This window comes from Ranitomeya variabilis, chromosome 1, assembly GCF_051348905.1.
Source record: "Ranitomeya variabilis isolate aRanVar5 chromosome 1, aRanVar5.hap1, whole genome shotgun sequence".
NCBI classification, from domain to species: Eukaryota; Metazoa; Chordata; class Amphibia; order Anura; family Dendrobatidae; genus Ranitomeya; species Ranitomeya variabilis.
In genome coordinates this window covers 515,511,391-515,532,925 of record NC_135232.1, presented here as the reverse complement: position 1 = coordinate 515,532,925, position 21,535 = coordinate 515,511,391, and the positions used below count along the sequence as shown (strand labels likewise).

The 21,535-nt window shown below is 47.9% G+C and overlaps 1 protein-coding gene across 1 annotated transcript in view; it reads left to right on the top strand.

Annotated features, from left to right (window-relative positions):
- Positions 1-21,535, top strand: part of LOC143766163 (cartilage oligomeric matrix protein-like) — an 883,353-nt gene that overhangs the window by 851,916 nt on the left and 9,902 nt on the right. The window contains exons 16-18 of the mRNA XM_077253630.1: positions 18,210-18,406; positions 18,815-18,987; positions 19,862-20,001. Coding sequence (XP_077109745.1) covers positions 18,210-18,406; positions 18,815-18,987; positions 19,862-20,001 — 510 coding nt within the window. The remainder of the gene's footprint in view (positions 1-18,209; positions 18,407-18,814; positions 18,988-19,861; positions 20,002-21,535) is intronic.

The window sequence follows — 21,535 nt, the reverse complement described above, 5'->3', positions numbered from 1 at the left end:
CTTCGATTTGGTGGGTGGGGCCCCTCGGCCTCCGATTTGGTGGGCGGGGACCCTCGGCCTCCGATTTGGTGGGCGGGGACCCTCAACCTCCGATTTGGTGGGCGGGGCCCCTCGGCCTCCGATTTGGTGGGCGGGGCCGCTCGGCCTCCGATGTGGTGGTCGGGGCCCCTCGGCCTCCGCTTTGGTGGGCGGGGCCGGGCCCCTCGGCCTCCGCTTTGGTGGGTGGGGCCTCTCGGCCTTCGATTTGTTGGGCGGGGCTCCTCGGCCTCCGATTTGGTTGGCGGGGCCCCTCGGCCTCCGATTTGGTTGGCGGGGCCCCTTATCCTCCGATTTGGTGGGCGGGGACTCTCGGCCTCCGATTTGGTGGGCGGGGACCCTCGGCCTCCGATTCGGTGGGCGGGGCCCCTCGGCCTCCGATTTGGTTGGTGGGGCCCCTCGGCCTCCGATTTGGTGGCGGGGACCCTCGGCCTCCGATTTGGTGGGCGGGGATCCTCGGCCTCCAATTTGGTGGGCGGGGACCCTCGGCCTCCGATTTGGTGGGCGAGGACCCTCGGCCTCCGATTTGGTGGGCGGGGACCCTCGGCCTCCGATTTGGTGGGCGGGGCCCCTCGGCCTCCGATGTGGTGGGCGGGGCCCCTCGGCCTCCACTTTGGTGGTCGGGGCCTGGCCCCTCGGCCTCGGCTTTGGTGTGTGGGGCCGCTCGGCCTTCGATTTGGTGGGCGGGGCTCCTCGGCCTCCGATTTGGTTGGCGAAGCCCCTCGGCCTCCGATTTGGTTGGCGGGGCCCCTCGGCCTCCGATTTGGTGGGCGGGGACTCTCGGCCTCTGATTTGGTGGGCGGGGACCCTCGGCCTCCGATTTGGTGGGCGGGGACCCTCGGCCTCCGATTTGGTGGGCGGGGTCCCTCTGCCTCCGATTTGGTGTGCGGGGACCCTCGGCCTCTGCTTTCGTGGGCGGGGCCCCTCGACCTTCGATTTGGTGGGCGGGGCTCCTCGGCCTCCGATTTGGTTGGGGGGGCCCCTCGGCCTCCAATTTGGTGGGCGGGGACCCTCAGCCTCCGATTTGGTGGGCGGGGACCCTCGGCCTCCGATTTGGTGGGCGGGGACCCTCGGCCTCCGCTTTGGTGGGCGGGGACCCTCGGCCTCTGCTTTGGTGGGTGGGGCCCGTCGGCCTCCGATTTGGTGGGCGGGGCCCCTCGGCCTCCGATTTGGATGGTGTGGACCCTCGGCCTCCGATTTGGTGGGCGGGGACCCTCGGCCTCCGATTTGGTGGGCGGGGACCCTCGGCCTCCGATGTGGTGGGCGGGGCCCCTCGGCCTCCGATTTGGAGGGCGTGGACCCCCGGCCTCCGATTTGGTGGGCGGGGCCCCTCGGCCTCCGATTTGGTGGGCGGGGACCCTCGGCCTCCGATTTGGTGGGCGGGGACCCTCGGCCTCCGATTTGGTAGGCGGGGCCCCTCGGCCTCCGATTTGGTGGGCGGGGACCCTCGGCCTCCAATTTGGTGGGCGGGGACCCTCGGCCTCCGATTTGGTGGGCGGGGACCCTCGGCCTCCGATTTGGTGGGCGGGGACCCTCGGTCTCCGATTTGGTGGGCGGGGACCCTTGGCCTCCGATGTGGTGGTCGGGGCCCCTCGGCCTCCGCTTTTGTGGGCGGGGCCGGGCCCCTCGGCCTCCGCTTTGGTGGGCGGGGCCGCTCGGCCTTCGATTTGGTGGGCGGGGCTCCTCGGCCTCCGATTTGGTTGGCGGGGCCCCTCGGAATCCGATTTGGTTGGCGGGGCCCCTCGGCCTCTGATTTGGTGTGTGCTCTGCCTGGGGCCACTGTGCTCTGCCTGGGGCCCCATATGCTGCCTGGGGCCCCTGTGCTCTGCCTGGGGCCCCATATGCTGCCTGGGGCCCCTGTGCTCTGCCTGGGGCCCCTGTGCTCTGCCTGGGGCCACTGTGCTCTGCCTGGGGCCCCATGTTCTGCCTGGGGCCACTGTGCTCTGCCTGGGGCCCCATAAGCTGCCTGGGGCCCCTGTGCTCTGCCTGGGACCACTGTGGTCTGCCTGGGGCCCCATATGCTGCCTGGGGCCCCTGTGCTCTGCCTGGGGCCACTGTGCTCTGCCTGGGGCCCCATATGCTGCCTGGGGCCCCTGTGCTCTGCCTGGGGCCCAATATGCTGCCTGGGGCCCCTGTGCTCTGCCTGGGGCCCCTGTGCTCTGCCTGGGGCCCCATGTTCTGCCTGGGACCCCTGTGCTCTGCCTGGGGCCACTGTGCTCTGCCTGGGGCCCCATATGCTGCCTGGGGCCCCTGTGCTCTGCCTGGGGCCCCATATGCTGCCTGGTGCCCCTGTGCTCTGCCTGGGGCCCCTGTGCTCTGCCTGGGGCCCAATATGCCGCCTGGGGCCCCTGTGCTCTGCCTGGGGCCCCTGTGCTCTGCCTGGGGCCCCATATGCTGCCGCATATGCTCCGCTTTGGTGGGCGGGGCCGCTCGGCCTTCGATTTGGTGGGCGGGGCTCCTCGGCCTCCGATTTGGTTGGCGGGGCCCCTCGGAATCCGATTTGGTTGGCGGGGCCCCTCGGCCTCTGATTTGGTGTGTGCTCTGCCTGGGGCCACTGTGCTCTGCCTGGGGCCCCATATGCTGCCTGGGGCCCCTGTGCTCTGCCTGGGGCCCCATATGCTGCCTGGGGCCCCTGTGCTCTGCCTGGGGCCCCTGTGCTCTGCCTGGGGCCACTGTGCTCTGCCTGGGGCCCCATGTTCTGCCTGGGGCCACTGTGCTCTGCCTGGGGCCCCATAAGCTGCCTGGGGCCCCTGTGCTCTGCCTGGGACCACTGTGGTCTGCCTGGGGCCCCATATGCTGCCTGGGGCCCCTGTGCTCTGCCTGGGGCCACTGTGCTCTGCCTGGGGCCCCATATGCTGCCTGGGGCCCCTGTGCTCTGCCTGGGGCCCAATATGCTGCCTGGGGCCCCTGTGCTCTGCCTGGGGCCCCTGTGCTCTGCCTGGGGCCCCATGTTCTGCCTGGGACCCCTGTGCTCTGCCTGGGGCCACTGTGCTCTGCCTGGGGCCCCATATGCTGCCTGGGGCCCCTGTGCTCTGCCTGGGGCCCCATATGCTGCCTGGTGCCCCTGTGCTCTGCCTGGGGCCCCTGTGCTCTGCCTGGGGCCCAATATGCCGCCTGGGGCCCCTGTGCTCTGCCTGGGGCCCCTGTGCTCTGCCTGGGGCCCCATATGCTGCCTGGGGCCCCTGTGCTCTGCCTGGGGCCACTGTGCTCTGCCTGGGGCCCCATATGCTGCCTGAGGCCCCTGTGCTCTGCCTGGGGCCCCATATGCTGCCTGGGGCCCCTGTGCTCTGCCTGGGGCCACTGTGCTCTGCCTGGGGCCCCATAGGCTGCCTGGGGCCCCTGTGCTCTGCCTGGGACCACTGTGCTCTGCCTGGGGCCCCATATGCTGCCTGGGGCCCCTGTGCTCTGCCTGGGGCCACTGTGCTCTGCCTGGGGCCCCATTTGCTGCCTGGGGCCCCTGTGCTCTGCCTGGGTGTAGGACACTGGTGACGTCACTTATCTCCGGACATTAGCTCCGGACATTAGCTCCGGACATTAGCTCCGGACATTAGCTCCGGACAAAGCCACGGAAGTTGGCACAAATTGCAGGAAGTAGTATTCTAGGCAATTATATATTAGATCTATCCTTGCTGCTATTACATATTTCCCCTTCCACCGCGACCTCGCTTTTTACCACTCACATTGGATGTACCCTTCCCCTCTTTTAACCACCTGTTTCACAACCTTAGGCCCAGACCTGTCAGTTACCTGTCACTAAATGAGCAATCAGTGTTTATTTTATTAGATAGTGTACCTGAACAGCACTATTAGACCTAATGATTTTGATTAACAAATGGGACCTCCTGAGTCGTGACTGCAACACAGTATTAGCCCAAACGATTTTAAGTAGAAAATGTGGACTCCAGCCTGCACAACACCATTAGCCGTAACGATTTTGATTAGCAAATGGCGCCTCCAGATTCATAACTGCAACACAGTTTTAGGCTAAACAATTTTGAGTAGCAAATGGGGCCTCCTGGCTGAACCCAAATATTAGGCCTAACAATTTTGAATAGCAAATGGGGCCACCTGGCTGAACCCAAATATTAGGCCTAACAATTTTGATTAGCAAATGGGGCCTCCTAACTGCAACACAGTTTTAGCCCAAACAATTTGGAATAGCAAATGGGGCCTCCTGACTGCACCCCAATATTAAGCCTAACGATTTTGATTAGCAAATGGGTCCTCCTGATGCCTGACTGCAACACAATTCTAGCTCAATTGATTTTAAGTAGGAAATGTGGAGGCCTGCTCAACACTATAATTACAAACAAGTTAGAGGCTGGAAGTTCAATTTCCCACAGGGCAGGATCCTATCTAACTAAATGATCAGTTCACTTGCAGCAGTAGTAGGAGCGGCCTGTCTGTGGTTACACTGAGACAAGATGTCTGCCTTTTATAAGGAGAGAGACATGTGACTTTGGCAGCCAAAAACAGCAGCCCTTGTGTCATGACGTTTTGGATGGTTTCCGCACCCTGATTGGCTGCCGGAATGTACACACATTAAGTTATTAAAGAGAAGGAAATGGAAAAAAAATTACACTCCACTACTCCCCTGACTTAGACACATCCCTCCCCTCATAAAACCGGTCCCCAATCCCCTCCCCCCCCGCTCATCATACAGCACCACTATCATGGGCAAAGTGAGAACAAAAGCATTAGTATGGAAAAATGCTCAGGAAGCTGAACACAAATCCGAATATGCTACATTCGTGCCAAATTTGAGAAGATTGGCAAACGTTTTTCAAACAAGTTTGCTCATCTCTAATACTGAATGTTTTGTGTCAGTATCTACATAAAATCCATTGTCTTTTGTACTTCTTTTTAATTAGACCACTTCTAATGCGCATGTGCAGGCAGAAAGACCGGAAGCATGCTTTATTAGAAGACGTTTTCCTGCCTGTCTGTAGCTTCAATATCTATTACTGTCACATTGTGCATTGATCACAGCAAAGACCACAGTGAGAGTGATGAATCATGAAGCTGCGGACAAGCAGGGACAGCTGTAATAATATACTTAAAGATTGTAGAGCTGTGGTGATCGATCTTCTCAGAAAGTGCAGCAGTGTCGTCGAGAGCTGTTTGTACGATAAGACTGCAAGGTCTTTCTCCTCACTAAGAAGTGAGATCTCCTAAGATAGGGCTCATTACCACTTGTGATGAAATCGGACGAATGCAATCCGATAAAAAAATTGCATTGCATTCTGACCAATGTTATTCTACCATTGTGTGTTCATCTGCGTTTTTTTTTTCAGCTCGGGTCGGATGACGATCGGACTGGAAAAAAATTGCAGCATGCTGCGATTGTAATCAGAAATCAGATTGCATCCTGCAATAGAAGTCAATGGGTGCGAGAAAAAAATCACATAGCACTCGGACCATGCGAGCACTGTCTGATTTTTACACACTGATCGCATTTAAAAAGCCGTCAATTCACGTGCCGCGTACAGTAAAATCACATAGAATACATAGATATATAGATGTCAGTAACACACGAACATATATATCTATAATATAACGCTGAGAGCGTCACTCTGTCCGAAGCCTTTATAGACTGCGCAAGCGCAAGCGCCGGCGCAGTCTGGACCCCACAGAGTGACGCTCCCAGGAGATCGCGGTATGCGTAAGCACTGAACGCACACAGCGATCTCCAACGGAGAAGCAGGGACGAGCCAGGAGGGTGAGTATGCAATATTTACCTGTCCCGGCGTTCCACCGATGCGCGCTGCTCCATCCTCTGCCTGTGACGTTCAGAGGGCGCGATGACGCGCTTAATGCGCGCCGCCCTCTGACTGAACAGTCACAGCCAGAGGATGTGGAGGATAGAGCAGCACGCATCGATGGAATGGAGGACAGGTAAATATAACAAGTGCCGGGGGCCTGAGCTAGCGGCGACTCCGGCACCTGACCCCCACAGCACGCCGGTGTCCCCGCCTGCTCAGGCCCCCAGCACTCGGCGCCCAGCACAGCCACGCACAGCAGTCCGCACTCACCACAGCCACGCACAGCCGCCCACACTCAGCACCGCCACGCACAGCCGCCCGCACTCAGCACCGCCACGCACAGCCGCCCGCACTCAGCACTGCCACGCACAACCGCCCGCACTCAGCACCGCCTTGCACAGCCGCCCGCACTCAGCACCGCCAGGCACAGCCGCCCGCACTCAGCACAGCCACGCACAGCCGCCCGCACTCAGCACCGCCACGCACAGCCGCCCGCACTCAGCACCGCCACCCACAGCCGCCCGCACTCAGCACCGCCACGCACAGCCGCCTGCACTCAGCACCGCCGCGCACAGCCGCCCGCACTCAGCACCGCCGCGCACAGCCGCCCGCACTCAGCACCGCCGTGCACAGCCGCCCACACTCAGCACCGCCGCGCACAGCCACCCGCACTCAGCACTGCCGCACTCAGCACTGCCGCACTCAGCACTGCCGCACACAGCCGCCCGCACTCAGCACCGCCGCGCACAGCCGCCCACACTCAGCACCGCCGCGCACAGCCGCCCGCACTCAGCACCGCCACGCACAGCCTCCCGCACTCAGCACAGCCGCCCGCACTCAGCACAGCCGCCCGCACTCAGCACAGCCGCCCGCACTCAGCACAGCCGCCTGCACTCAGCACAGCCGCCCTCGGACAGAAGAGCCGGAGAGAGAAAGATGGGAGCAACATATGGCAGAATGGAAACAGGAACAGGCAGAATGGGTGCAGCACATTACAACAGAATGGGGGCGCAGGATGGGAGCAGCACATGACAGAATGGGGGCGCAGGATGGGAGCAGCACATGACAGAATGATTGCGCACGATGGGAGCAGCACATGACAGAATGGGGGCGCACACATAACAGGATGGGGGCGCAGGATGGGAGCACATGACAGGATGGGAGCAGCGCATGACAGAATGGGGGCACAGGATGGGAGCAGCACATGACAGAATGGGGGCACACACATGACAGGATGGGGGTGTAGGATGGAGCAGCAAATGACAGGATGGGGGCGCAGTATGGGAGCACATGACAGGATGGGGACGCAGGATGGAGCAGCACATGATAGGATGGGGGCACAGGATGGAGCAGCACATGATAGGATGGGGGCGCAAGATGGGAGCAGCACATACCAGGATGGAGACCATATACCAATATAAATGCTCGCCACCCGGGCATAGAACGGGTTCAATAGCTAGTATATATATATATATATATATATATATATATATATATGTATATATATATATATATAAAGTGAAATTGGAACAGCACAATGCTCACCGGTGGGTGCCTGGCTTCCTGGGTCGACTAGTCCACTCCTCCACCCACATGTATACAAAAAGAGCAAAAGAAGGCAGCACTCCAAATACTTTTCAAGGTGAAAAAAAGTGAGATTTATTCAGCCCACATCTCTGTGCGACGTTTCGGCTCACACTGAGCCTTTTTCAAGCAGTGAGTGGTACCAACAACTGTGATTTTATACGCATAATCTACAATCATTTGCATAATTGTTCATAAAACATTGCTACATACATAATTATTACATTCTGTGCATACATATTATCTGTGCCATCATTAAAGTGCATTGTGCTGACGTGCTAGTATAATTATATACCCTCATGTCTATTTCTCTAACTCTCTTATTTTGTATATACTTCTGTTCTTTTATATGTCCATCACGTGTTATTAATATTTTATACTTATTATATTTTCTTACCCTGCCGCCCACAGAGCACACCACATGGAGGACGCTGACCGCTATTATCGGCGTTCCCTTGTTCCTACTGCGCATGTCTCAGCGTCATAACATTCAGTCATAACCTGTCAGCCAATCCAGAGCCTCCTGCACTGAGTTTCTCTTGCGCATGCGCACTCGGCCTCCATCCGTGCCGCGACACCATCTTGGATGTGGCTCACTATTAGTTCATACATGATATATCTAAATAGCCTGTATATATAGCGGTACTCATAATAATGATAAAATTCTCATATTTTGTATATCCCGCTGTATTTTCTACTTATAGACACTGTATGGCTTAATAACTAGACTTTGCACTCTGGCATAACGGACGGCACCTTCCTCAGGTTACCTCCACTTACCAATGCCCCTTCAACTAGTTTTATAGCCCATAACGGCCACAAAACATCGTAAAAGGATACATAAAAGCGCATTTATACTGCCAAATGTCTATATATGTATAACAGGCTTTTTACACAACTCCACTGTATTTTATCATGCATTTCCTTTATTGTATACATAGGGCTTTGCTACTGGCCAACAGTAATGACAGGAAAAAATATAAAAAATATAAAAAATAATAATAATTTTAAACGGAACAAGAAAAAATTAATAAAAAGAACTTAATAGAAAAAATAAATCTCAGCCTCCATGTGGTCATGCTCCATATGCCGCTAGGTTGACTGTACTGTATATCTTCATAGACACGAGGATATATCTAAAAAATAATTAAAATAACATTAAAATTGGAATGACGTTATAAAGTAATATTTCTACAACATATTCCAAATATTTAACTAGGAACCCATATACATCTAATTCCTAGGCATACTTTAATGGGGCTAATACATATTAGGATTAATTTTAAATTCCACATTGAGTCCTTTCGGTTTTAAAGTATTCAATTCATAAATCCATCTTAGTTCTTGTTTTTTCAGGAGGGATACTCTGTCCCCCCCTCTCCTCTGTATGGGAACCTTATCTATTATTCTAAATTTGAGATCCTTTTCCATATGACCCAATTCCGTGAAGTGTTTTGAGACCGGGAGGTCAAGCCGCTTTTTTCTAATTGAATGTCGATGATTATTGATACGTACTTTTAACTCACACGTCGTCTCCCCCACGTACCATAGTTTACAGGGACATTCTAGCAGATAAATTACATGGTCAGAATTGCACGTTAAAAATTGTTTAATTGTATATATTTTGTTTGTATCTGGATGTTTAAATGTGGAACCTTTCAGCATATAGGCACAGTTCACACACGAAAAGCATGGGAAGCAGCCCTTTTGACTTACCCCCGTGATTGTGGTTTGACAACTATTTTTTAGTGGGCCAATGTCAGATTTAACCACATGGTCTTTAATATTTCTACCCCTACGGTAGGAGAACAGTTGGGGCTCCCTAAGTTCTTTTATATCTGGTAGGCAGTTTCTCAGCATTCCCCAATGTTTTCTAATTATTTCTGCTATTCTACCACTTTCCTCCGTATATGTCATCACACATGGTATTCTATTTAAGGGTTTTTTTATATTTTGTCTTCCCCCCACTGTAGTTCTTTCCTATCCTTATTCAGGACCGCATTTTTTGCTCTATTAAGTATTTCTTGTGGGTAACCCCTCCTCAAAAATTTCCTAACCAGGGTATCCATAACTCCATCTATCTCTTCATTTTTCTTGACAATCCTACGTACCCTTAGTAGTTGACTTAACGGGATTGATCTAACCATACTATGAGGGTGCTGGCTGTCATATGTCAATAAATTATTTCTGTCAGTTTCTTTTACATACAGAGTGGTTGTAAGTTCCCCATTTACTTGTCTAACCAAAACATCCAAGAACTGTAAGTCAATCCTAGAGGAGATCAACGTGAATTTAATGGTCTCATCTATTGTATTAAGGTACTGGTGAAAGTCCTCAAGTTCTTTTTCTGTGCCACTCCATAGGAGGAAGACATCGTCTATGTATCTCCACCACACCAGCACATGCCGGAAGTGGTGGGACACAGACGAGGTCCTCCTCCAAGGCACTCATGACCAAATTTGCATACGTGGGGGCCATATTGGCCCCCATCGCTGTACCACGTTTTTGTGTATAAAATGTGTCACCAAATAAGAAGTAGCTCCGCTTTAGGATTATTTCCAGCAATCTTATAACAAATGTTTTACCTATATTTGATATCTCAATAGTTTCCAGCTTTTTTTCAACAGCCTTTATCCCAGAAGTCTGTTTGATTGAAGTGTAGAGCGAAGCGACATCAAATGATGCCATAATCACTTCCCCCTCCAATTCAACCGACTCCAATTTATTTAAAAAATCGGTAGTATCTTTAATGTATGAGCTTGATTTTCTAGCAATGGGGTTGAGAATCTTGTCCAAAAATGTGCCTATTCTACTAAAAACTGAATCCACCCCTGACACTATTGGTCGCCCAGGTGGGTCAACCAATGATTTATGGATCTTCGGGGTTATATATATAGCACTGGAGTCCTGGGGAATTCTAAACATAGGTAATTCATCAATTCCTGATCAATTATTTCATTTTCCAACGCTTCTTTTAAGCAGTTTTTTATCTCCCCCATTATGTTAAATTTAGGGTCCCCCTCCAATTTCTGATATACATTTTCATCCTTAAGTTGTCTGTTAATTTCTGCAATGTATTTTGACTTGTCCATGATGATGACAGCACCCCCCTTATCTGCGGGTTTAATTATGATGTCGTCATCATGGACAAGCTCCTGTAATGCCCTATGTTCCTCTTTTGTTATATTGGGCCGTTTAAATTTAATAGGGACCCCATCTCTAATCTCCTCAATCTCCCTCTTTACTACTCTTTCAAAGGCATCTATGATGGTTGAATTTGTAGGTGGCACAAAATCGCTACTGTCTCTCAACTCCAAACTTCTAGAGTTAAACTCACTACTTCCTATTGTACTCACTGTATTCTTATCCTGAAACCATTCTTTGAGTTTATTTGATCTAAAAATTCTCTCCATATCTACCCGTAACTCAAACTACTTTGTATGTGAACAAGGGGAAAAAGAAAGTCCTCTGCTAAGGACAGAAACCTGTGGAGGGGTTAATACCTCAGTCGATATATTAATCACAAGTTCTGGTCCTTCTTACTGGACGTTGCTTGTCGCTGTGGCTGTGACCTGTTCTTTTCTGGTTTTCTTTTGGTACCGATGGTGGCGTTTACCTCCTCTTCTCTTATGCTTGACTGCCCTTCCGCTGTATTGTCCTGGTCTATAGGAAACAATGTCATTATTAATCAATAGTACTTTATCATCCCTTTTATATTTGTCCATACAACCACCTTTCTTTTTCCTAATTGGTTTGTTATTCTCTTTCTGCCATGTATATATTTGTCCACTTTCATAGTCCTCCAGATCTCTATTCCACTTTCTCCTTTTAATTTCTTCCAAATCATTGCGTAACTTGACACTCTCCTTATCCACTTTATCTTTAAACATATTCCACTCTTCCACTGTTAGCAACGCCTGTATCTTACATTCAGATTCACCGATACTCAATTGTAACTTCTTGATCTCAACTTGCAAAAAATCAATGTTCAGTAAAATAGTGTCCATCGCATATTTGTTTGATATCATAATAAAACGAGAGCAATATGCCGCATTGCCTTGAAACAGATTAGGATGTATATTCAATCTCAGTCCCCTAGGAATTTTACCTTCCTTATAATACTGCCCCAGGGTCATCATGTGTAACTGCAGATTCATTAGTCGTGTGACATCACTTTCATACTTGCGTTTTAATTCCAATGTAGAGGGTGTTTTGAAAAAAATAGCTTCTCCATTAATGCCCCCAAGTATACGTTCCTCCTCCTCAGGTGTATAATTAAAGACTCCTAGTTCCATGGTATTTCTATCCATGGAACACAAAAAATGGCTTGTAAGACAGAAAAATATTTTGTAGATTATGCAAAAATTACTTAAGTAATTATTCATATTGTGCAAACATTTCCAGACAAAAATAGAAAGTGAAATTGGAACAGCACAATGCTCACCGGTGGGTGCCTGGCCTCCTGGGTCGACCATTCCCGGTGACTACCTCTTGAAGCTCATCAAGAGAATGCCAAGAGTGTGCAAAGCAGTCATCAAAGCAAAAGGTGGCTACTTTGAAGAACCTAGAATATAAGACAAAATTTCAGTTGTTTCACACTTTTTTGTTAAGTATATAATTCCACATGTGTTAATTCATAGTATTGATGCCTTCAGTGTGAATGTACAATTTTCATAGTCATGAAAATACAGAAAAATCTTTAAATGAGAAGGTGTGTCCAAACTTTTGGTATGCACTGTTTGTCGCCATCAAGGTCCCCATATTGTAGTTATGTCTCCATTCCAGTTCTCATATTGTAGTCATGTCCCCATATACATGTCCCTATATCCAGGTCCCCATATTATAGTTATGTCCCCCATATCCAGGTCCCCATATTGTAGTTATCTCTTCATCTAGGTCTCCATATTGAAGAACCTAGAATATAAGACATAATTTCAGTTGTTTCACACTTTTTTGTTAAGTATATAATTCCATATGTGTTAATTCATAGTTTTGTTGCCTTCAGTGTGAATGTACAATTTTCATAGTCATTATACATACATAGTCAAATACATTAAAAATTTTAAATGAGAAGGTGTGTCCAAACTTTTGGTCTGTTCTGTATATATATATGTGTTGTAGCATAGCGCCTACTACGTGTCTTGGGGGACACTCGCTTGGCACGGGATTAACGCACTCGGGCATGGTTTTCTTACAAAACACAGTCTCTTAGGTTTATTTCACACCAGCATAAACCACATCCTCAGAACTTGGTAACAGCTTGAACACCGTCTGCACATATTCATTTTACCACAGTCCATCACTAACCCCGGTTAGCATAATACACGGACTTCGTCCGTTACCTGCTGGCGACCTTCACAGGTTCCTGGACACCTCTTGGCCTCAGAGGTGCCCCATACACAATGTCTCTCTCCTCTGACCCCAGTCAGCATTACACACGGATCCCATTCCATTACCTGTTGGTGCTGCACAGGTTCTCGGATACCTCTCCTCCACAGAGGTATCCTTCAGACGTTCTCACTGACCCCGGTCAGCATTACCACGGTTATCAGACCGTTCCACAGCACTGGCATGTGCCAGGTCCAAAGCCCCACCATGTGCTCTCCAGGGAGACGACACTCCCAACACATGGGCTCTCCAGGACCTTCCAGCACAGACCATTCAGGTCCAGAATCAGAGAACATGTGACCAGACCTCAGTCACATTATATGGAACTAACCACTCCCCTAGATGGGAGTGTGTGTGGCTAATTTGACCCTCCCATCTCTCATAACTAGCCCTGCCAATCTCCCATTAGAACTACACATTAACATGTGGGACTACTGGTACCAGACCACAACACAACTTCAGACTGACAGGGCAGAGTATCCTCCTCTGTGACACACATACCGGCCATCTACAATTCTGCCGGACTTTGTCTCATCACAACAGCTATATCTGCGATTACCATGCATTCCTATGGCCTCCATACGCCTCCATGCATATCCCAAGGAGCACACATAGCGCCCCCTAGCTGCCACAGGGGTCACTGCACCACAGTGTGTATACATTACATACATACATAAAAAGAAAGCCGGCAATTCAGAAGCCGTGTAGTGTAAAATCACTGCAGGAGCCGACCGGATAGAAGTGATGGATTACATACAGTAAATACAAATAGAATAGGTAGATATATAGATGTCAGTGTATAGATGTAATTAGTAAAAGATTATTTTTCTGAAAAAAATGGTGTGGGCTCCCGCATAATTTTGTTAACCAGCAGAGGGAAAGCCGATGGCTGGGAGCCGATGTTTATAGCCTGGGAAGGTGATAATACCCATGGAGCTTCCCAGGCTGTTAATATCAGCTCACAGCTGTATAATTAGCCTTTACTAGTAGTGTTGAGCATTCCGATACCGCAAGTATCGGGTATCGGCCGATACTTGCGGGTATCGGAATTCCGATACCGAGATCCGATACTTTTGTGGTATCGGGAATCGGTATCGGGATTAATATCAATGTGTAAAATAAAGAATTAAAATAAAAAATAGGGATATACTCACCTCTCCGGCGGCTCCTGGACTTTACCGTCGTAACCGGGAGCCGTTGTACCTAAGAATGCGCACTTGCAGGGCCTTAGATGAGGTCACTGCGCTCTGATTGGTCCGTAGCGGTCGCGTGACCGCTACGTGACCAATCACAAAGCAGTGACGTCACCTAAGGTCTTTCAAGCGCTTGAAATACCTTAGAAGACGTCACTGCTTTGTGATTGGTCACGTAGCGGTCACGCGACCGCTACGCGACCAATCAGAAGCTGCGGACTGCGTCGGAGGGTGAGTATATCCCTATTTTTTATTTTAATTCTTTATTTTACACATTGATATGGATCCCAGGGCCTGAAGGAGAGTTTCCTCTCCTTCAGACCCTGGGAACCATCAGGGATACCGTCCGATACTTGAGTCCCATTGACTTGTATTGGTATCGGGTATCGGTATCGGATTAGATCCGATACTTTGCCGGTATCGGCCGATACTTTCCGATACCGATACTTTCAAGTATCGGACGGTATCGCTCAACACTATTTACTAGCTATTAAAATGGTGGACCCCCCAAAAAATGATGTGGTGTTCCTCTATAATTAATAACCAGCAAAGGCTATGAAGATATCTGCAGGCTAATATTAATAGCCTAGGAAGAGGCCATGGACACTGCCCCCCCCTCCCAGGCTAAAAACATGAGCTCTTAGCTGCTCCAGAAAAGGCGCATCTCTAAGATGTCCCAATTCTGGCCCTTAGCCTTGCTCTTCCCACTTGCCCTGTAGCGGTGGCAAGTGGGGTGATAGTTGGGGTTTTATGTCACCTTTGTATTGTCAGGTGACATCGAACCCCAAGGTTAGTAATGGAGAGGCATCAATAAGACACCCCAATACCTAACCCCATAGTAACATTGTATGAAAACACAGACACCCAGAGAAAAATCCTTTAATTGAAAGAATGATACAGACTCTCTTAATATTCTTAATCAAACCATACTTACGACCATGCCCATTCCCCCGATAGTCGCATCATGCAACCATGCAGCCTGTCATCCAGCAGACACACTGAGCATCGGGTCCTCAGTAGTGTTGAGCGATACCGTCCAATACTTGAAAGTATCGGTATCGGAAAGTATCGGCCGATACCGGCAAAGTATCGGATCTAATCCGATACCGATACCCGATACCAATACAAGTCAATGGGACACCAAGTATCGGACGGTATCCTGTATGGTTCCCAGGGTCTGAAGGAGAGGAAACTCTCCTTCAGGCCCTGGGATCCATATCAATGTGTAAAAGAAAGAATTAAAATAAAAATATATACTCACCCTCCGACGCAGCCTGGACTTTACCGCCGTAACCGGGAGCCTTAGATGAGGTCACTGCGCTCTGATTGGTCCGTAGCGGTCGCGTGACCGCTACGCGACCAATCACAAAGCAGTGACGTCACCTAAGGTCTTTCAAGCGCTTGAAATACCTTAGAAGACGTCCGCAGCTTCTGATTGGTCGCGTAGCGGTCGCGTGACCGCTACGCGACCAATCACAAAGCAATGATGTCTTCTAAGGTATTTCAAGCGCTTGAAAGACCTTAGGTCACTGCTTTGTGATTGGTCGCGTAGCGGTCACGCGACCGCTACGGACCAATCAGAGCGCAGTGACCTCATCTAAGGCCCTTCAAGCGCGCATTCTTAGGCTCCCGGTTACGGCGGTAAAGTCCAGGAGCCGCCGGAGAGGTGAGTATATCCCTATATTTTATTTTAATTCTTTATTTTACACATTGATATTAATCCCGATACCGATTCCCGATACCACAAAAGTATCGGATCTCGGTATCGGAATTCCGATACCCGCAAGTATCGGCCGATACCCGATATTTGCGGTATCGGAATGCTCAACACTAGTCCTCAGTGTCTCCCTGTGAACTATTATCTAATGGCACCGCGAGCGTTAGAAAATTCTTCTGCTTGCGGTGTCATCAGACAGATCCTGCTAGTTCACAGCCAATGAACTAACTTCACCCTTGTGACATTTGGCGTGAGCGCCGTGGGAAATTTCCCACCTCATTGATCCAATAATCTGTATTCTGTTTTCTGAAGATGAGTTTACTAGAGGATTGAAAGTGAAAAACCAGGACAGCAGGAGCAAGAAATCTATAGTAAGGTATATGTGCTCTTTATGTCAACAAAAATGTTGAAAATAGTTACTTTTTGAGGATTTGTGTTCTGTGAAGTACCTTAGGTTAGATTTTGCTGATAGATACAAGTCTTTTCTTCTCCTCACATATTTTCATTAAACTATTTATAAACCATATAAATGCTGTATGTCCAACATAACAAATCTATTTGACATAAACCCTGCATTCAGAATAAAAATAATAGCAAATTCAAATAATAGCAATAGTAAGGTAATACTTTGCATTATATTTTAACTTGACTGATTTGTGATGATTTATAGGATCATCCCTTCTTAAACAGGTAAATAAATATCCCATTGCAATATGGAAGCTGTTTGGATGGGCAAAATAAGTGTCGGTGAATATGTTAACACTAGATGGTGGCCCGATTCTAACGCATCGGGTATTCTAGAATATGCATGTCCACGTAGTATATTGCACAGCCCAGGTAGTATATTGCCCAGCCACGTAGTATATTGCCCAGCTACGTAGTATATTGCCCAGCCACATAGTATATTGCCCAGCCACGTAGTATATTGCCCAGCCACATAGTATATTGCCCAGCCACATAGTATATTGCCCAGCCACATAGTATATTGCCCAGCCACATAGTATATAGCACAGAGCCACGTAGTATATAGCACAGACACGTAGTATACAGCACAGACACGTAGTATAATGGCCAGTCACGTAGTATGTACCATATCCCTGTTAAAAAAAGAATTAAAATAAAAAATAGTTACATACTCACCCTCCGTTGGCCGCCGGATCAAAGCGGCCAGTTACCGATGCTCCTCGCGCGTGTCAGGACTCTGAACATTTTTTACCTTTTGTGCATTACTGCCCTTTTTCAAGATGGCGTCTTTGGTCTCATGTGCACTGTGTCTCCTGCTATAAAACTCCACCCCAGCCTTCAGTCTGTGCTAGAGTATTCTGCCTTGCATCCAACTCCTGACCTCTGATTGCTCCCTGGCTATACACCTGCTCCTGTGAACCTGTGTGGTGATCCTGCTACTCTGCTCTGAGTTCCTGCTGCATACACAAGTTTCCAGTAATCCTCCTTCATCTGCTGTTCGTGTTTACTTCCATCTGCATTTGCTGGTCATGTAAGCAGTTGCTGCTTTGCAATAACCTGAGACTAATAACAAGGCCTCCCTGGTTGAGCTAAGATATGATTTGAACTGCCTAATAAAGCATATCTATCTGTGCCTGGACTAAGACAAGCATTTATTCGTGTCAAGTATCCTCAAGAATAACTGTGCTTCATAGACTTTCTGCTTGATTGCATTTTCCTCTGAAGTTTCCTATAGACTGCTAAGCTGCGTTTATTATTTCAACCAAGTGTTGTGGACTTGAGTTTCTCTGTGCACCTGTTTGAATCACCGTGTGATAATATAGACTTTACCACTTATAAAACTGTGTCCTGTAGTTGTCTTGTTCTACGCAAAGAGTCTCCTGAGTTATCCCCTATGATTATTACAGGGCGCTCCAGTCTGAAGAGTGCATTGCGGTCTCGCGAGATGATGTAGCGGTCTAGCGAGACCGCACGTCATCATCTCACGAGACTGCAATGCATGGAGCGGTCACCGGGACGTCGCGAGGAGCGTCGGTAACCGGCCGCTTCGATCCGGGGGCCAACGGAGGGTGAGTATGTAACTATTTTTTATTTTTTTTTATTATTTTTAACATTAGATCTTTTTACTATTCATGCTGCATAGACAGCATGAATAGTAAAAATTTGGTCACATAGGGTTAATAGTAGCGTTAACTGAGTGCGTTACACCGCGGTCAACGCTGCCATTAACCCTGTGTGAGCGCTGACTGGAGGGGAGTACGGAGCGGGCACTGACTGCGGGGAGGAAGGAGCTGCCATTTTGCCGCCGGACTGTGCCCGTTGCTGATTGGTCTGGCCGTTTTGCCGCGACCAATCAGCGACTAGGATTTCCATGACAGACACAGGCCGCGACCAATGAATATCCGTGACAGACAGACAGAAAGACAGACAGAAAGACGGAAGTGACCCTTAGACAATTATATAGTAGATACCTGACTGTAATGCAAGCCAAATATGCACTATATAATCTCTCTGATTCCATAATGAAGCTGATTCATATAATGTGTTTCTACTGCCTGTGTTTAGGTTACACAGCATTTAATGGAGTGGACTTTGAAGGAACATTTCATGTTAACACTGAAACAGATGACGATTATGCTGGATTTATATTTGGCTATCAGGACAGCTCTAGTTTCTATGCTGTAATGTGGAAACAGATGGAACAAACATATTGGCAAGCAAACCCTTTCAGAGCTGTGGCAGAACCTGGCATTCAGTTAAAGGTAAAAGAACAGAAATGTAGCATCTATTTTACAGAGTCTGAGTGGGAGTTGGGGAATTCCAGAGATAAAGAGAACAAAAAGGAAGAAGTGGTTATATAAAACATTAGATTTATTGAGTCAAGTTTTCCTGTTTTGGAAAGTTGCCTGAGTTTTTAGAAGTTTAATAATTTTTCTTATTTTGAAAAGTGAAAATGTATTAAAATGGGCAAAAAATAGTACAATAATTAGTTTATATAGTGATGTAGTCATTTTAGTGTTCTCTTGTCTTGAATAATGGAGTATTATTAAGGAAACAAAACCATTTCATATTTGGTACTTATATTTTTAATACATTTAACCTTCTCCCAAGTACATACATTTACACAAATAGGAGTAATTCATTAAGCGCCATTTGCTGTTTTACATTAGGCTGTCAAATCAACTACTGGACCTGGGGAACAGCTCAGGAATTCTTTATGGCATACAGGTGACACAGTAAGCCAAGTCAAATTGTTATGGAAAGATCCAAGAAATGTGGGATGGAAGGATAAGACATCATACCGTTGGGTCTTGCAACACAGGCCATCAGTTGGATACATCAGGTATATACTCTATAGCCTTTATTTTCAACATCAGTTCTAAAATATCACCAATAGCTCATGACTTGGGGATATCCCATATTGGCAATTCCTTTTGAAGTAATGGTATCCACTAGAGTTCATCAAAAAGATTTCGAAGAACTTCATTGTAGTGGCACTACATATGACACCAGGCCTACTGATCAGAAGAGGCCTTTGGGATACAGGTACTAGGAAGTTCACACGACTCTGGTCCATTACCAGGTTGCCAGGTACCACCGACATGTCCACTGAACCTGAGTTCTGAGAATTTTTTTGCTTAACTCCAGTATCTATACAAATAGTGGCTTTACCACCTGAAAAATCGTCCAACCAAAAACTCAACATGCACATTACTAATCCTAAATACATGACTGATTAAAGAACTTAATGCAGAGGATGAAACCAAGATTTTACACTTAATATACTAAATGAATAATCATGCTGCTACATAGTAGTAGCAAAATAGAACTTACGGATTAAGCATGATGATAGAAAGGATAGTTAAGAGGGATATGCCAGTAAAATACAGAATCATCTTCTGGCAGTTGTGACTGCTGCCAACACTATTGACTTTTTCTCAAATCCTTTTAAACAGTAATTCCCTAAATAATCATATACAATCTGTTCAGCTTAGGGCACATTCTGTTAATAAAATACAGGGAGCATTGACTTTTGCATTTTCTGTATCTACCTTGCAGATTAGTCGCTATGCTACAGGTTACGGTATTTTATGACAAACCATCATGTTGTTTGCACTTTGCAACTATGGACACTATGTATAATATTCAGCACAACTGCAATATCTGAGCTTGAAGTCATCTTTCATTTAATCTCTTATAAGGTTTCTTCCTTCCAGGGTAAAGTTTTTTGAAGGTGCAGAACCAGTAGCAGATTCTGGGGTTATACTGGACACCACAATGAGAGGTGGACGTCTTGGAGTTTTTTGTTTCTCCCAGGAAAACATTATTTGGTCTAACCTAAGATATCGTTGTAATGGTGAGTTGGAATTTGGTTGTGCTATTTACTTTAAAGAGGATTTTCCATTTTATCATTTAAGAGAGCTACTGTTGGGAATTTATATACAATTCTATAAAATGAGTGAATCTACAACTTTTTAAAATTTGCTTTTTGACATGAATTACCGTGGGGGAAAAAGTATTTAGTCAGCCACCAATTGTGCAAGTTTTCCTACTTAAAAAGATGAGAGAGGCCTGGAATTGACATCATGGGTAGACCACAACTATGAGAGTCAAAATGATAAAACAAATTCAGAAAATCACCTTGTCTGATTTGGCCAGATTTATTTTGCAAATTATGGTGGAAAATAAGTATTTGGTCATCCTTTGTTTGCAATGACAGAGGTCAAACGTTTTCTGTAAGTCTTCACAAGGTTGGCACACACTGTTGGTGGTATGTTGGCCCATTCCTCCATGCAGCTCTCCTCTAGAGCAGTGATGTTTTGGGCCTGTCACTGGGCAACACGGACTTTCAACTCCCTCCAAAGACTTTCTATGGGGTTGTGATCTGGAGACTGGCTAGGCCACTCCAGGACTTTCATATGCTTCTTATGAAGCCACTCCTTCATTGCCCTGGTTGTGTGCTTGGGATCATTATCATGCTGAAAGACCCATCCACATTTCATTTCAATGCCCTTGCTGATGGAAGGAGGTTTGCACTTAAAATCTCACGATACATGGCCCGATTGATTCTTTCATGTACACAGATTAGTCGTCCTGGTCCCGTTGCAGAGAAACAGCCCCAAAGCATGATGTTGCCACCCCCATGATTTGCCGTAGGTATGGTGTTCTTTGGATGCAACTCAGCATTCTGCCTCCTCCAAACATGACGAGTTTTGTTTCTAACAAACAGTTAGACTTTGTTTGATCAGACCATATGACAGTCTCCCAATATTCTTCCAGATAATCCAAATGCTCTCTAGCAAACTTTAGACAGACCCAGACATGTACTGGCTTAAGCAGGGGGACACCTCTGGCACTGCAGGATCTGAGTTTCTGGTGGCGTAGTGTGTTACTGATGGTAGCCTTTGTTACAGTGGTCCCAGCTCTATGCAGGTTATTCACTATGTTTCCCCATGTGTTTGTGGGATTTTTGCTCACTGTTCTTGTGATCATTATGACCCCACGGGGTAAGATCTTGCATGGAGCCACAGGTGAATGGAGATTATCAGTGGTCTTGTATGTCTTCCATTTTCTTATTATTGCTCCCACAGTTGATTTCATCACACCAAGCTGCTTGCCTATTGCAGATTCAGTCTTCCCAGGCTGGTGCAGGGCTACAATTTGGTTTCTGGTGTCCTTCAACAGCTCTTTGGTCTTCACCATAGTGGAGTTTGGAGTGTGACTGTTTGAGGTTGTGGACAGGTGTCTTTTATACTGATAACAAGTTCAAACAGGTGCCATTACTACAGGTAATGAGTGGAGGACAGAGGAGCCTCTTAAAGAAGAAGTTACAGGTCTGTGAGAGCCAGAAATCTTGCATGTTTTTAGGTGACCAAATGCTTATTTTCCAC